The following is an 18,470-nucleotide window of genomic DNA, read 5'->3' on the forward strand; positions in this document are numbered from 1 at the left end:
TACCATTTGTGAATGTTATCAAGCAGAAATAATGCCTATGGCATTCTCTGCATGATGTTACTTCACATCAGGAAAAAGCCCCATAGTAATATCTTAATCCTAAACACTTACCGTACTTTGCATCGGTTAAAAGAAGCCCCTCGGTGTAGACATAAATCATGCAACATATATAGGTATTTCTCTTGATTCATGTGGAAACTATGCAGACGTTCACTAAAAATACATCTTTGGTGAATACATTAAATGCAGTGCAAAATCCTATCTTCACTTCCTTGTCTCTACCTGTCACTCAACCCACACAAGCACTAAATTCATGATCTTCTGTTTCCTTAAAAATCGTCACACACTTTAAAGGGGTACTCCAGTGGAGAACTTTTTTTTTTTTTTTTTTTAAATCAACTGGTGCCAGAAAGTTAAAAGATTTGTAAATTACTTCTATTAACATTTTTTAATCCTTCCAGTACTTATTAGCTGCTGAATACTACAGAGGAAATTCTTTTCTTTTTGGAACACAGAGCTCTCTGCCGACATCACAAGCACAGTTCTCTCTGACATCTCTGTCCATTTTAGGAACTGTCCAGAGCAGCCTATGTTTGCTATGTGGATTTTCTCCTACTCTGGACAGTTCTTCAAATGGACAGAGATGTCAGCAGAGAGCACAGTTATCGTGATTCAGCAGAGAGCTCTGTGTTCCAAAAAGAAAGGAATTTCCTCTGTAGTATTCAGCAGCTAATAAGTACTGTAAGGATTAAGATTTTTTTAATAGAAGTAATTTACAAATCTGTTTAACTTTCTGGCACCAGTTGATAAAAAAAATAAAAAAGTTTTCCACTGGAGTACCCCTTTAACGACATAGGATGATCCTCTGAAATATGTCCTTTACTTTTGTGCTGTATTCTCATTACTCTAGTCAGTCCTTTGGCTGTATTTGTACCCCTATGTACAGTGATGTATCATTGACCCTTATCTGTCTAATATGTTCTTTATTCTGCCCTTCCCTGCTCGCTGCACAGTGCCAATCCAGCCATCATGTTTGACAATCTGAGTGCTAAGCATCTATTGCCTATACTACAATATATTAGTAGGGTTAAATTGGGTTTGGGTTTCCAAGTTCCTAGGAACAAATCTATGGTAAACTACTATCTGTTGGGTTCTACGGTGGTGGCTGGCATTGCATACAGTGCTATTCTGCCCATCAATCCATCGGAATATGCAGCGGAGGCTGCTGATGGAGTCTCTGAGGTGAATGTGAACATAGCCATACAGAAGCATCTCAGCTATAGATGGATCACTAGCAGGTGACTAGCCTTACTGCAGGTAAACCATATGCACACAGGGCTTTTGTAGATTGAATAAACCCTTTAATGTTGGGTAAAAGGGATCAAAAAGACATTAAACCCCGTAAAGTTTCTGCCCATGTCTTACACTTCTTGCATTTAGAATTGTGGCATCTCAATAGCTGCCACTCATTAAGAGGTAATAACTGACTAGACTAGTACTATTATTTAATACAGTGATTTATTCCTAACCCTCTACAAATAGAAGACTTTTGTAAGAAATATGAATAGTTCCATATTGATAAAAAAAACATTAAAGTCCACGGTTGCCAGGGAAACTCGCATCTAAATCAAAGGTTCTGCCATATGTCATGTACATCATAAGAACACTGCAAAGATTAAACATGAGGCTACAGGTTTCCAGGCTTGTCTCTCGCTGCCAGAACCCCGCATCATGATGGAAATGACATCAATAGAACATTTCTTAAGGTTGCCTGGACCATTGTTAGTGAAGTTTGCATGAGATGGGTATTCTCAGCCTGCCTGCTTCTGCCTGGGTTTTACATCCTTTTTCTAGCTTGTTTATAAAGCTCGCCATGCATGTAGTTACATATAAGGTTACACTACAGATATGCAAGACTTGTCGTATTACATTTTTTTTTGTATCAGTGACATATCCAAAATTTACATTCCCATAGGCCTCCAACCAATAGATTATATTGGGCATACATTTTAAGACTCTGGACAGAATTCTGTGTTGGTTCACCACACTGGTGTCGTCTTGTCAGCAGGCTTTATGCACAGATCACCTTATTATTGAAATATCTACTTTTATGTCATTCTATTCTATAGCATAGAACAAGTGACATCGACAGTGGCCTCTGCTTACTCAATAGCATGTTCTGAATGAGGTTGGCCATTTTTGATGTTCTCTTTTCATAGGCCATACATTCTACTCTGGTTGACCATCATGTGTATCTGTGTAATGCTTTGCTAACTATCAGCGAACGTACAATGACAAAACATACCTACTATGTAGGCATAAATTCCTATCTACGGACTTAACACTTACATTTGAATAATAATTATATAAAAATGAATGCATCAAGACACAAAAACAACAACGACAAAAAAAAAAAAAAAAATGGGCACCACAATGTAACACCGTGGGTGTCTGTTATGTTGTAGATCTGGCAATCCATTACCTAACTAGAAACCTTAAATGAAGTATGGTGGTATGAAGAGTGCCTAAGCGTTTATGTCTATAATATACATTGGTCTATAAGTATTGAATAGCTTAATAATTATTTGGGGCAATTCATGAAAAGTGGAGTAAGTGAATGTCTTTTTTCTCCATTAATTCATGTCTATTAATACATGTCTATATGTGCTTAGAAGCCTACTGATATAGGTGATACTGCCACCATACTGTGATAGGTCTTCAAGAGCATTGGGATATGGCTGTCCTCTAAGGGAAAGATTTATCAAAATCCGGCAGGAGGAAAAGTTGCTGAATTGCCCATAGCAACCAATCACATAATTTCTTAAAGAAGCAATCTGATTGGTTGCTATGGGCAACTCAGCAACTTTTCCTATGGACAGGTGTCAGGATCCGGACTGGTATGCGGAGAGGACACGGGTGGTGGATCCTCTGTGTCAGTGAGGTGATGGCGTTGGCCGTACCAGGGGAACGGAATCTAAGGGGTTACTGGTTTTCACCAGAGCCCGCCGCAAAGCGGGATGGACTTGCAGCAACAGGTAACCCCCAGGTCGTTCCATCCGATAGCGACTCAACCTCACTGACAGCTGAGACAGGCGCGGTACACAAGGACAAGGCAAGAGCAAGGTCGGACGTAGCAGAAGGTCTGGGCAGGCAGCAATGGTTCGTAGTCAGGGGCAACGGCAAGGGTCTGGATACACAGGCAATGGAACACACAGAAACGCTTTCTCAGGGCACAAGACAACAAGATCCGGCAGGGACAGGAAGGGGAAGTGGGTTTATATAGTGTAGGGAGTGTTAGGAACTAATTGGACCAGGCACCAATTAATGGTGCACTGGCCCTTTAAATCTGAGAGACCCGGCGCGCGCGCGCGCCCTAGAGAGCGGGGCCGCGCGTGCTGGGACTGAGCAGAAGGACGGGGCCGGTGAGTGACACGGAATGCGACCCGCGGCCGGGCACGTCCCGCCACGGGGATCGCATCCCCGCCGAGGGACACAGAGCAGCGCTCCTTGTCAGACTCGCTGACTGGGGCGCTGTAAGCAGGGAAGTGACGCTGTGAGCGCTCCGGAGGGGAAGCGGGGCCCAAAGCGCTCGGCGTTACAACAGGTTTTGATAAATCTCCCCCTTAAGTGTTTAGTCTGCATACTGATGAAAGTATCCAATGCAAAGTGTAATTTTTCACCTTCCCACCACTAAAGTGTTAACACTTCATGCACTTATTTACTGAGGTAGTCCCAAACGTTAAATACCTGCAGCTGTATGCCTCACTATACAGTCCCGAGCTTTGAAGTGGTAATATTTAGTGTTGGGTGCATATATTCGCATTCCAAATTTTCATTGTGAATATCGCAAATTACTGAATATTGCGAATATATTCGCTATATATTTGAAATTACGAGTATTCACTTTTTTCTGCATATGCACAGATTCGCATATGTGAATATTCTCATATTCCTTCTTTTCACTTGTGGGCCAATTAGAATGATGCAAATACACTTGTCAGAGGTTATCAACAACATCACTAGCAACCAATAGTAAAGTTGCTCAACCCCTCACTGTTTTCTTCCTCAAATATGTGAATATTCACATATGTGAATATAACGAATACGCGAAATTCATGAATATAGGACGAATATTCGTCTATATATTTGCGAAATATCGCAAATTCGAATATGGCCAATGCCGCTCATCACTAGTAATATTGACTGCTGTCTAGGTATCCTTTGTGATTAGGTTACTTACACTATGTCTATATTATGTAGGTGCTTCTGTCTTTTGTTCATTTTTTGATGATAGTAAATAAAGATGATCAGTGGTCCTTATCTTTATCACTTTTATTATTATTATTGTTATTATTATTAATAATAATAATAACAACAAAATAGATTATTGAATTGTGTTTATTGTTTAATAGTGCAACATCTAGCTTGTTAGTTTAACAATTCCGCTAAGACTTCATTATAATTGTCATTCCTTCTTGACATTGTCTTCTACCGCAAACATAGGATACTACATTAGGATTTGATAGTAGGTAGATTTTTCTATGTATATTGCAGTCCAAAAAGATCTTTAGGAAGCAGTGGGTTATTATATATAGTTTATTTTTTGTTGAACTTTGTTGGTCATGTTTACAATAAAAACTGTCTCTGATTCCTATGTAGCATCTTTGCATTTTCAGCCCCAAATAAGTATCTTTTCAGCATGAAAACCAGTTTCTGTTGTCTTCAATGGGAAACAGATTTCACTGTGCGCTGGTTTCCCACCAGCGTTGCTGATTTTTCAGTGCCTAAAATAAAGGACATGTCATTTTATAAGAGGCTTTCATCACATATTCAGCTTCAGAATTCATATTTATGCATTTGACCATTTTTTGGCACAGATCCACATGAAAAGCTGCATCTGAAATTGAAAACTGTACCAAAGATCTGTATTGATTTCTGACAAGATGTCCATGTGGATTCAGAGTTTTCAGCCTCCTCATTTGCCATGTGAACATGTCCTTTGACACTATATTCCTGTGTGGGCCTAGGTGAGCCTAGATACCTTATTGTATACAGGCCATGAGGTTGTGCCCTGTAACCAGGCTTTATTGGGCACATCGTAAATCTTTACATAATAGTTATAAACTAACAAGGGGATTTCCAGGACTAAAATGTAAGCATCCAAAGATGAACAGGGATCCTTGGGGTAGGCTGTCATTTTACATTTATGTAAAAAAATAAAATAAAAAAAACTCATTTAAATAATGCAAACAACAAACATTTTTCTTTTTATGGTTATACTATTTTGTAATAGATACCTAAGGTGCAATAATACGTTCAAGTATCCCAAGAGTTAACACATTGCTCAATAAAAAATGTATGTTTGTTTTGCTGACTTTAATTTTTTCCATCTACCCACCAGTGAGTCACCTATATGGATTCGGCTTGATGGATGCTGAAGCCATGGTGATAGAAGCAGACAAATGGAACACGGTCCCTGCACAGCACATTTGTGTTGAAAACACAGACCGCCAGATCAAGTAATATGTCATACATTGTATTCTATTTTCTTCTGAACAGATATATAATACATAAATGGCTACTGCGATTGTGTTTATTGGTGCAGCTCTTGTCACCCAGTATAGTCCAATAAACATATTAAATTGTACTGTATGCATATTAAAAAGTTGACTGGTTCTCTAGGACTAATATACAGTGGGGTAAAAAAGTATTTAGTCAGCCACCAATTGTGCAAGTTCTCCCACTTAAAAAGATGAGAGGCCTGTAATTTTCATCATAGGTATACCTCAACTATGAGAGACATAATGAGAAAAAAAAATCCATAAAATTACATTGTCTGATTTTTAAAGAATGTATTTGCAAATTATGGTGGAAAATAAGTATTGGTCAATAACCAATATTCACCTCAACACTTTGTTATATACCCTTTGTTAGCAATAACAGAGGTCAAACGTTTTCTGTAACTCTTCACAAGGTTTTTACCCTTTGTTGCTGGTATTTTGGCCCATTCCTCCATGCAGATCTCCTCTAGAGCAGTGATGTTTTGAGGCTGTTGCTGGGCAACACGGACTTTCAACTGGCTCCTAAGGTTTTCTATGGGGTTGAGATCTGGAAACTGGCTAGGCCCTTCAAATGCTTCTTACGAAGCCACTCCTTTGTTGCCCGGGAAGTGTGTTTGGGATCATTGTCATGCTGAAAGACCCAGCCACCTTTCATCTTCAATGCCCTTGCTGATGGAAGGAGGTTTGCACTCAAAATCTCACAATACATGGCCCCATTCATTCTTTCCTTTACACGGATCACTTGTCTTAGTCCCTTAGCAGAAAAACAGCCCCAAAGCATGATGTTACCACCCCCATGCTTCACAGTAGGTATGGTGTTCTTTGGATGCAACTCAGCATTCTTTCTCCTCCAAACACGACGAGTTGAGTTTTTACCAAAAAGTTCTACTTTGGTTTCATCTGACCATATGACATTCTCCCAATACTCTTCTGGATCATCCAAATGCTCTCAGCAAACTTCAGATGGGCCCAGACATGTACTGGCTTAAGCAGGGGCACATGTCTGGCACTGCATGATTTGTGTCCCTGGCGGTGTAGTGTGTTACTGATGGTAGCCTTTGTTACTTTGGTCCCAGCACTCTTCAGGTCATTCACTAGGTCCCCCTTTGTGGTTCTGGGATTTTTGCTCACCGTTCTAGTGATCATTTTGACACCACAAAGTGAGATCTTTCGTGGAGCCCCAGATCGAGGGAGATTATCAGTGGTCTTGTATGTCTTTCATTTTCTAATAATTGCTCCCACAGTTGATTTCTTCACACCAAGCTGCTTGCATATTGCAGATTCAGTCTTCCCAGCCTGGTGCAGGTCTACAATTTTGTTTCTGGTGTCCTTCGACAGCTCTTTGTTCTTGGCCATAGGAGTTTGGAGTGTGACTGTTTGAGGTTGTAGACAGGTGTATTTTATACTTATAACAAGTTCAAACAGGTGCCATTAATACAGGTAACGGGTGGAGGACAGAGGAGACTGTTAAAGAAAAAGTTACAGGTCTGTAAGAGCCAGAAATCTTGCTTGTTTGTAGGTGACCAAATACTTATTTTCCACCATAATTTGCAAATAAATTCTTTAAAAATCAGACAATATGATTTTATGGATTTTTTTCTCATTATGTCTCTCATAGTTGAGGTATACATATGATGAAAATTACAGGCCTCTCTCATCTTTTTAAGTGGGAGAACTTGCACAATTAGTGGCTGAATAAATGCTTTTTTGCCCCACTGTAAATAAAAGTTGATGTTGAATTAATTTTATATAAACTAGATATGTTTGTAGTGTGCGGCAGCACACTACAAACATATCTAGTTTATATAAAATTAATTATTGATTCAATATCAACGTTTATCAACGTATCATCTTATCAACGTATATCTTTAAATTTTACCCTTTCTATATGTGAACATATACACTACACATAAATGTTAATGTTTTGCATGTGTTTTAATGAAATTTTTTTACCTATAGAGTCCCCGTATTAGTTATGCCCCAGGTAAATATTAAAAATAACTTATACACACCAGGCCTGCTGAGCATACCTATTAACACATTGGGTCATTCACAGACTTATTCAATGGATACCACTATTTTAATTGCATTCAAATTTTACACTAAACAGCAGTTCGTGCCCCGGGACATACATTAAACATTAAGTTTAGCACATTATATCACATCTGCAAGGTAGAATCATTACTGTACATACACCGGTACTATTGCCATATTAAGTTATAGTGTTACATATTGTGGTTGAAAAAAAAAAAAAACTTTTGTTAGTAGGTTTTGCTATTTTAGACATACTGTACATGTATACACTAAGTTAATGATGCTTGCAAAATGTTCATCTTCTTCCTTTATACCTCACTTAATGTAGGACGATCCGTCCAGACAATGTAGTACGCTCAGTGTATAAAGCCACAGGATGTGCTGACAACGCCAACCACCATGTCATTTACCTGGAACACGTGGTCGTACGCATCACGATTACACATCCACGCAGAGGAGACCTGGCTATCTATCTGACCTCTCCTTCAGGCACCAGATCCCAACTGTTGGCTAACAGGTAGACTTTTGATATTAGTCTTAACTGTATTATTCAACAGAATGACTTACATCTCAATTACATTAATACGCTTGTTGCAATTGGAGCGATAGTATAACTTTTCTGCTACCAGACATCACAAGGAAGATTATTGTACAAAAGCTGGCATAAGAACTAGCTTTTGTGTTCAGATCACTAGAACTGAGCAGATATTCAGCCATTAAGGAACATGGAACGTTTTCTTCTGTCAAGCCTGCAGGTGTGTGAATGCACCTCTGGACTATATTACAGATAGTAAGGGTGGTATTGTTACGGATAATAAATACAAAATGAAGATCATTCTTCTGATATGGTGGTTGCATCCTGTACTACACCCTGTGTGACCATCCTCTTTTGGCGCAGAGAAAATATGATGCAATGCTTAACGAAAGTAGTCTGCTAACCAATTAGAATGCATATACAATGTGCTACGCCCTACTGAAGGATATATCTTGTGTGTTCACAATACAATAAATCAGAGAACCATTTTGACTCTATTGTGTGTCAATGTGTTTTTCTCTGTGCACATATTATCTAATTTGGCTCAGGACATTAACCTAGAGCAATCACTTGGAACACATCCAAAACAGTATTACACTGGTTGACTGGTGCCCAATTTGAGCACAGATCAGGTAGATCAGCACTTGTTTAACATGCTTATTATACGGCTTGGTCAATGCTGGATCATATGCGCGGTCCTCAACTTCTCCCATCCATAGGCCATGTGTCCCCTATTATACAGAGTGATGTGCAGTCGACAAACAAGGATTTTTATAACAGGTCAAAACTTTGAGATCAGCTGCCATTTTCTAATTTTTGGCCGATTGCTGGGTCTATTACACAAGACTATTATGGGCCTGTTTGTCCAATAATTACTCCCTATAACAGGCCCTAAGTTAAGATCAGTACAAGATAAGTAATGCAGTATATCTACAAAGTAACTTAGCTGTGCAGATTATAAGTATATGTTAATTGTAAAATGATATTTAAAGTTTCAAAGTGAAAACCATGTTTTCTATTGTTAGGGCACATGGAAAATAGTTGTCCAAAGTGAAAAAAATTGATCGCAATGTATTCACTAACATTAAATGACAATTCTTCTGGTATATGACTAAGCTATTTCACAAGTGTTAAGAGTTGAAGCATCTCTTTCACTTCACATGAAATAATGAAAATCCCTTCTAATGTGTCAAATTGTATGACAGTCCTATGTTACTTTTATTATTTCCTGTGGGGACAAATTGACCATATACTATCCTAGTGCTGTCTCATGCCCACCTTGCCTCTAACTTACTACTGTAGAATATAATGTCTAAATTGTATATCAGGGTATCAGGAACGCGGTGTGAATGTTTATCCTGAATAATGTAACTTGCCGACTGTTTCTAATAACTAGAATTCAGAAGAGTTTTAGCAATGCATGCATGACAATAAATAAACTCAGCATCTTACCTAAGTTTCATACATAGCTGCAGGTACAGGGCAATAGGCAGTCAGGTCTGGCCAGAAACTGATAAACCTGCCCAATGCAACTCAGTCCTGGAAGCAATTGATATGCAGGAATGGTGGATGGATACAAGTATCTTCCAGGCAGATCTGCTCTTTACTGAAAAAATTATTAGTTCACTCCTGTCCTTCGGCTTTACTGGGGAGGTTTGAGATGGAGGTTGTAAAGAAAGGAATAAGTAATGTGTATAGTAGAAATTCTGAACTTCTTCTATACAGCTGTTATTCAGTTTGATCTTGACCCACTCAATATTAAAAATACATTACTCTATTTTTAAGAATAAAAATAAAATAAATTTTCCCAATCTAAAGCTTTATTTTAACGTAGCAGGAACGCAGCTTGCCAGATGCCATACAACTGATGACAACTTATTATCAATTGTGGAATCAGTTGATTGGAGATCTGGGCTGAGTTCACCAATGCCGGATGCCGGACATAGGTGAACCCAGCCTTACATAGTTAGTACAGTTGAAAAAAGACAAATGTCCATCAGGTTTAACCAAGGAGGAGAGGTAATGGATAAAGGAAAAATGTATGGGTGGATGAAGGAGGGAATGTGCTTCTATATTTGTACATATACATTAATGTCATTTTGTTCTAAGAATTTGTCTAGGCCTGTTTTGAAGCCCTTTAACCAGTTTCTGAGGTAGACTTTTCCACACATTGACAGTTCTTATGGTAAAGGACATTTGTCACTTCTGGAGATTAAACCCTTTTTTTTCCAGATGGAGGGAGTGTCCCCTTGTCTTTTGAGGCATTTTTTACCTGAAACAGTTTTTTCCCATATTTTTCATATAGTCCATATATACTTTAAATTGTTCATATCCCACTTAAGCGTCTCTTTTCATGACTAAACTAATCTTTCCTCATAGCTAAGACCCCTATTAGTTTAGTTGCGTAACTTTGTACCTTTTCCAGCTCCAGGACATCCTTTTTATGAACAGCATATTCCATGTGAGGCTGTACCAATGCTTTATAAAGCAGTAGTATTATGTCCCATGTCCATGCCTCTTATGATACATGACAATATCCTGCTGGCCTTAGCAGCAGCTGCCTGACTCTGCATGCTATTCTGTAGTCTATAATCTACAAGTACACCCAGATCCTTCTCTACCAGTGACTTTTCTAATTTTACCCCCCTGATGCATGCAGGTTATAAGTACCCCGATGCATAACTTTACATTTATCCACATTTAGCCTCATTTGCCAAGTGGATGCCAAAAAACTGAGTGTGTCCATGTTAGATTTTTACTTATGCGCATCCTCTATAGACTATACTCTTGGCAAATGAGGCTAAATGTGGATAAATGTAAAGTTAAACAAAAGTGGTACCAGTACTGAACCTTGGGGTACACCACTAATAACCGGGGACCAATCAGAGTACGAATTATTGACCACCACTCTCTCAATCCAGTTACAAACTAAACTTTCTAAACCCTTAGATCCCAATTTTCTCATCAGGTGTCTATGAGGAACTGTGTCAAATTTCTTTAGCAAAATCCAAAAACACTATATCAACAGCCAAACCTCTGTCCAGGCTTCTCCTCAACCCTTGGTTTGCCAACTTCTGTCCATAGGAAATCGAGGCTGGCTATTGCCTGCAGTACTATTAGCCCCTAAATATTCCTGAAATGTAGTCACCCCCCCCCCCCCGACCTTTTTTAACACAAGCACCACTTTGGCCTTAGGCCAGTCCCCACACAATACTCGACACCAGGGAATCTCAAAATATCATGAACAATGGCACATAAATTACCAAACTTAGTTTTCTAAGAACTTTTGGGTCCAACAGATAAAGAGGGAAATGAGGATCAAGCATGTTGGATTTCAAGTGCCCAATCTCTTTATTCTCTGAGAGATAAGCCACCACCAGAGGAGCCTGGCAGTGCTTTACCCCTTCTCTTTTATTTCAGAACACTTGAATGCTTAGCTGAGTGGAACACTTATTTACATGAAGGGATAAATACGCTTTCCCTTATAGGTACCTTAACCCCTTGCCAGAAATGGACATTCATTAACATCCACTTGTGGCTCCCAAGGTATGACACGTGCTCAGCAGCTGAGCGTGCAACATACCCGGTGAGCCCCAGTTGCTATAAGCAACCAGGACCCACTGATAATGCCGGACATCACCGATCGGGCTGATGCCCGGCATTAACCCTTTAGTTTGATTGTCGCGTCTAAAACAAAAGTAAATAATGCCAGTTAGTTCCCGAACAGTTTGTAGGATGTGAGGAAGATCCCTACCTGCCTCCATGCTGTCCAATCGCTGAATGACTGCTCCGTGCTGAGATCCAGGCAGGAGCAGTCAAGCGGCTATAACACTGATCAGTGTTATGCTATTGCATAAAAGTGATCAGTGTATTCAATCAGTGTGTGCAATGTGATAGCCCCCTATGGGAGCTATAACATTGCAAAAAAAAGTGTAAAAAAAAAAGTTAATAAAGATCACTTAACCCCCTCCCCAATAAAAGTTAGAATCACCCCCCTTTTCCCATTTTTTTAAATAAACAGTGTAAATAAAAATAAACATATGTGGTATCACCGCATGCATAAATGTCCAAACTATAATAATATATTGTTAATTAATCCACATAGTCAATGTCGTACACGTAAAAAAATTCAAAAGTCCAGAATAAAAAGTGATCAAAAAGTCTGATCAAAACAAAAATGGTACAGATAAAACTTCAGATCACGGCACAAAAAATGAGCCCTCATACTTCCCCGTATACGAAAAAATAAAAAAGTTCTAGGGGTCAGAAGAGGAAATTTTTCAACATATTAATTTTGGTGCATGTAGTTATAATTTTTTTTTTGTAGTAAAATAAAGGCAAACCTATATAAATTGGCTATCCTTGCGACCGTATGGACCTTCAGAATAAATATTAGGTGCAATTTTTACCGAAAACTGCACTGCGTAGAAACGGAAGCCACTAAAACTTTTTCCCCACAAATAATTTTTTTTTTTGTTTCGCAGTAGATTTTGTGGTAAAATCATTAATGGTATTAGAAAGTAGGGATCGACCGATTATCGGTATGGCTGATATTATCGGCCGATAATCACGATTTTGGGCATTATAGGTAATTACCTTGCCGATAAGCCGATAATGCCCCGCACCGCCCCCACCACACCGCGACCCCCCCCCCGACCCACCGCACCGCGACCGCCCCCCCCGAACCGCCGCACCGCGTCGCACCCCCACCGCACCGCCCCCATTGCCTCCCCCATCCCCGGTTTTATAATTACCTGTTCCCGGGGCCCACGCTACTTCTTGCTCCTGCTGCGTCCTGCGTTAGTTATGCTGTGCGCAATGACGAGTGATGTGAAGTGTGCGACGTGACGTCACCGTCAGTGCGCACAGTGACATCTCTGGAGGACGCCACCGGAGCCAGATGTGGAGTGGACCCCGGGAACAGGTAATTATAAAACCGGGGATGGGGGAGGCAATGGGGCCGGTGCGGTGCAGGGGGTCGGTCGCGGTGCGGCGGATCGGGGGGGCGGTCACGGTGCAGCGGGTCGGGGGGGGGGGCGGTCGCGGCGCGGCGGTGGGGGGAGCGGTGGCGGTGATAGGTCTCAGGACCCCCGGACAGGCAGGGGGAGAGAAGCGGGTGGCGGCGGCGGCCTATGGCACCGCAAAAGCCACTGCAGTGCATTGATTTAAAGCGCCCGCTTTAAATCAGTGATCTGCAGCGGTGTCGCAGGGGGATAAATAGCCGATAACTTATACCGGAATATCGGTATAAGTTATCGGCTATTGGCCCTAACCTCCACCGATTATCGGTATCGGCCCTAAAAAAACGATATTGGTCGATCCCTATTAGAAAGTATAAATGTTGGCGCAAGGAACAAGCCCTCATATGGATTTTTAGGTGGAAAATTGAAAGTGTTATGATTTTTAGAAGGTGAGGAAAAAACAAGAGTGCAAAAATGAAAAATTGCCAAAGAGGGAAGGGGTTAAATGTTATAGAGGGTTTAATATTCATCACTAAATATGGCTGATTTGTAAGTGAACCAGGCTGCTAGTACAACTGTCAATGATGCTCGTGTGCTGGGTGGCTGCTCCAGTAAATATCTGTTTTCTTCAACTGACAGTAAGTTACACTGGCTTAAACACCGATTGGTCATTCAAGTACTTTTCGCTTTCTGACCTCAATCCCAATGTTGCTCATTCAAGGTCTTTCCTCTAGGAGAATTAATTTACTAAAACAGGTTTTTTTTTAGCAATAATCAGGGCTTTTTTTATCACAATTTTTCCTTTACTACATAAGTGTTTTTTTAAATGGCCACTGTCATCAACATTTTTATTTTTTTAATATGTTGTAGTACATATGTACTACAACATATCTCTAATATATTTTCATTATTATTATTATTTTTTTTAATTAAAACCTTTTAATTTACATTTGTAAACCGGCCACTAGGGGTCTCCCTCCTAGTGGCCGGCTGCAGGCTGGCGTGACATGGCACGGTCCGAATTCATTCAGCCTGCGCTCGCTCCCTGCCTGTCAATCAGACAGGCGGGAGCGAGCGCATTGGCTCCCTGGCCACTGGCCGGGAGGCCACTCCTCCCGCACATGTCACCGCTGCTGCAGGACTCTGCAGCATGTAAGTATGTTTAGGGGAGATATGTTTAGGGAGATCAGGGTTTTAACACGGGCGTTGGGCGAGAGGGGGGTTCGGGGTTTTAACACGGGGGGAGGGGCGGGGTAGCGCGGCGCCACGCTCATGGCCCTGACTTATTGTTTTCAACACAGGGTGCCTCCAGCTGTTTCACTACTTCAACTCCCAGCATGCCCTGACAGCCAATAGATGTCAGGGCAAGCTGGGAGTTGTAGTGATGAAACAGCTGGAGGCACCCTGTGTAGATGAACTAAGGGCGGAAGTCGGCCCCCCCAGCAGGCATCAGTGACATTGCGCCTGCTGGGGAAGTCTGCCTGGTAGTGAGCACACTACCAGGCAAACAAAAAGGCATTTTTAATATAGTAAAAAAAAAAAAAATTAAAGGCAAGGAGGGGGTTAGGGATAGATGGGCAATAGGCAGGGACAGAAAAAAAAAAAAAAAAAAGATGGTGGGAGCTACACTTTAAAGATCCATTTTTGCTAAGAGTATTTCTTTAAAATTTTAAAACAACCCTTCTTTCAACTTTACACTATTGTGGTTTGCGGCGGCTCTTGTGCACACTGAAGCTGTTTGACCTGGGAACGATTCCCTACGGCCTTCATTGTCTAATTGTGGACATACCATATAAGCTTTACATTTCTTCATATGATATTAGACATAGATCAGATAAGCAAACTCATCACAAGATTCTTCCACGTGTCATTGCAAGCTGTGATATGTTCCTCCTCATTATGTAGGGATTGCCAGATGTAACCCCAGGCAATATGCAGAAACCATCAGACTCAATCAAAAAGGACAACCCAAACTGCAGAAAATACCATTACTGTACAGACCATTCACAATAGCTGTCCTTTGCTCTTGTACTCATGGGGGCACAATTCTACATACCGAAGGTTTTTTGTGTAACATGTAGCTTACTTATATTCTGGCTTAGGAATGCTTTCATGGAGAGAAAACCAGAGTCATTAGTTCACAAGATTCTTATCTGGTCACAAGTGGATTACATCTTCACAGTCTATGCCCAATCCCATCTACATCAAAGCATCTGCTGTGTCAGCAGAACATGAAGGATGATTTGATGATAAAATGTCTTTTGATACTATATTTAACATCAGAAATGCTTTTTCACGTATGCACTTTTAGTGTCGTAGTTTCCCTCTCAATAAAACATGTTACTCTACATTGGAAACTAAAGAAGAACAAGGGACAATTTGATCTTTCATGTAAAGTTCTGTACTTTAGTTTGACATAACTCCCTCCATTAGGCCCAGCTTGCATTCTGTTCTGCTAACCCTCATGATAGATTCATAACCTTCCATTCCATTAAATTAAAATCTGATTTTTAGAATTATTTCACAGTGTGGGCTTGATGCTTACACATACTTTTTATTTAATGTTTCTGTGCCAGTTTTGAGTATTTCAAGTTTCAGGGTTTTTTTTGTTGCTAAAAGCTGGTTTTAAAAACTCAGCTGGTTGCCCTAGGAGTGAGTGAGGTTCATTATATTGTACGTTATGAAACCCGAAGGTGTCCTAACACATTAGATGTTTGTCAGCCTGATGTACTTATTTTAATAAGACCACACACAACTAATGACAGCAGTGATGGGGGGGGGGGGGGGGGTCTTTGGAGATTTTGCATGTTGGATTTCAACATGCCCAAATACATACATCCTCTAAAAAAACATGCATACTTAGCCAAGCTGAGCATGCATGTGTACAGGGGAGTCAGGAAGAATAGCGTTAACAGTGTAAGTGCTATCTGTGCTCCAACAATACCAAGAAACTGAATGTAATAATAATGTGGGTCACACTGATTTCAATGGTGTTTATCTTTTGTTCCTATGTGGCCCCTTTCGCAAGTTATGAGTGAAAATCCAAACATGCAACCCACCCCCATGGTGCACTCTTCTGCTCCTCAGTGACTGACCAACCAGGACCTGCTCTGTATCTTCTACTGCGGGAGGTGTAGGACCTGTGATGATGATCACGTGATAGGAGTGGGTGGAGCAGAGTTACCTGTTCCCTGTATAGAATGAATATTTATGAAGAGGGAGTTACAGACGGCCGAGCTTGGCAGGCAGAAGATTGCACCAAGGCACTGAACACACCCATTGCACCAAAGCATTTCATTTGCATATTTGGATTTTCAGCCATAATTCAGAAATGGGGCCACATAGGAAAGGAGCAAACAGTATTGGACTCAGCGCCACATGTATAATTACCATATGCCCTTTAAGTTCAGTAGAACTCAATATTTAAAAACAGGCAGTTTTGGGGACATTTTATGGCTTAACAAATTGACAATACTGTATATCAACAGCCTCAAAATGCACCAAATGTAATAAATTGTCTCAGGCTTTTTAATAAATATGGTGCGTCTTTAGACTGTCTAGTCTAAGTTTGGACTATCTATCATTTGCCATAGTTTATATCAAAGTTTTGGTTCTCTGACAGAGTGAGTCTGTGTTTTTATATTCCACTTCTATATTTCTATTGTACTGATGTGTTTATTTGAGTAAGTAGCAAGGGGCATGACAAATTAATGGAAAAATCCTCATGGATGCAATATGTGCTGTTGGTTTTCATGGTTGGTGATATTGTATGCGAGTTGCTGAGGTCTGTGTACCAGGGCTGCTTTTCCCACTTTCCTTTCTTGCTTAGTTACAGGGTAGAACGTGTGTGCTGTATTATTTATAGTGTTTGGCTGGTTTTTGTACCATGCAGACTTACTATTGATTTTGAACGATTGTCGAATTAAGCCATATGCCCATCAATTAGCTGGCAAAATCTACAGTGTAGCCTTTCTAAGGTAATGGTAGACAGCAAGTGGCACAAAGAGCTAGACTGTCATTCATAGGAAATGTGGAGTGTGTCTCTAGCCTTTCTCAGGTAAGCCTTAATTGTGGAATTGAAGGAAGTAGTGACCATATAGAACGTTAACTGTAAATGATAAACATGATTGAAGTCCCTGTTATACAAGTCTAGTCAAGCTATTTTTTGCATATAAATTGAAATAATTGTGTATGGCTATATTATGCACCAGAATACAAAGAAAAATCAATAGAACAGAGTTTGCATACCTGGAGCAGCTATAGAGGATATCATTTAAGGCCCAGGGGGGAAACAGCTGTTCAGGGGAATTGAAAGAAGATTAGCCAATAACTATAAATGCAAATTAACCTGTAGTGCTAATAACCTGTGCTGCTCCCCCCTCTCATCACTAACATGTTGGTAGAGCACTTATGTAACAAGCCACTCATTTTGTGAGCTGGAAACCCTAATTTTCACAGGAGTATTCTGGAAGGACATCAATCACACTGAAAAGGCCTATTTTCTGCCACTACTTAAACTCCAATAAGTTTATTCTTCTGGAGCTATTATTGAATGTGAATGTGCTATTAGATCTATGAAAAGCATCATTCAGTCACCAGTGAACAGTCGCCTGTCACATGTTAATCATTCCCTTTGATATAATGTTTTTATGCAACACCATATATATATATATATATATATATATATATATATATATATATACACACTGCTCAAAAAAATAAAGGGAACACTTAAACAACACAATGTAACTCCAAGTCAATCACACTTCTGTGAAATCACACTGTTCACTCTGGAAGCAACACTGAATGGCAATCAATTTCACATGCTGTTGTGCAAATGGAACAGACAACAGGTGAAAATTACAGGCAATTAGCAAGACACCCCGGATAAAAGAGTGGTTCTACAGGTGGTGACCACAGACCACTTCTCATTTCTTATGGCTGATGTTTTGGTCATTTTTGAATGCTGGCGGTGCTTTCACTCTAGTGGTAGCATGAGACGGAGTCTACAACCCACACAAGTGGCTGAGGTAGTGCAGCTCATCAAGGGTGGAACATCAATGCGAGCTGTGGCAAGAAGGTTTGCTGCGTCTCTCAGCGTAGTGTCCAGAGCATGGAGGCACTACCAGGAGACAGGCCAGTACATCAGGAGGCCGTAAAAGGGCAACAACCTAGCAGCAGGACTGCTACCTACACCATTGTGCAAGGAGGAGCAAGAGGAGCACTGCCAGAGCTCTGCAAAATGACCTCCAGCAGGCCACAAATGTGCATGTGTCCTCTAAAATGGTCAGAAACAGACTCCATGAGGGTGGTATGAGGGCCCGACATCCACAGGTGGGGGTTGTGCTTACATCCTAACACCGTGCAGGATGATTGCCA

At 40.5% G+C, this 18,470-nt stretch overlaps 1 protein-coding gene across 4 annotated transcripts in view; it reads left to right on the forward strand.

The window, feature by feature from the left end:
• Positions 1-18,470, forward strand: part of PCSK5 (proprotein convertase subtilisin/kexin type 5) — a 459,846-nt gene that overhangs the window by 260,515 nt on the left and 180,861 nt on the right. For all 4 annotated transcript variants that reach the window (XM_056523317.1, XM_056523326.1, XM_056523339.1 and 1 more), the window contains exons 11-12: positions 5,402-5,519; positions 7,924-8,112. In XM_056523317.1, the coding sequence (XP_056379292.1) occupies positions 5,402-5,519; positions 7,924-8,112 (307 nt within the window). The remainder of the gene's footprint in view (positions 1-5,401; positions 5,520-7,923; positions 8,113-18,470) is intronic.

This window comes from Hyla sarda, chromosome 1, assembly GCF_029499605.1.
Source record: "Hyla sarda isolate aHylSar1 chromosome 1, aHylSar1.hap1, whole genome shotgun sequence".
In the NCBI taxonomy this organism is placed as follows: Eukaryota; Metazoa; Chordata; class Amphibia; order Anura; family Hylidae; genus Hyla; species Hyla sarda.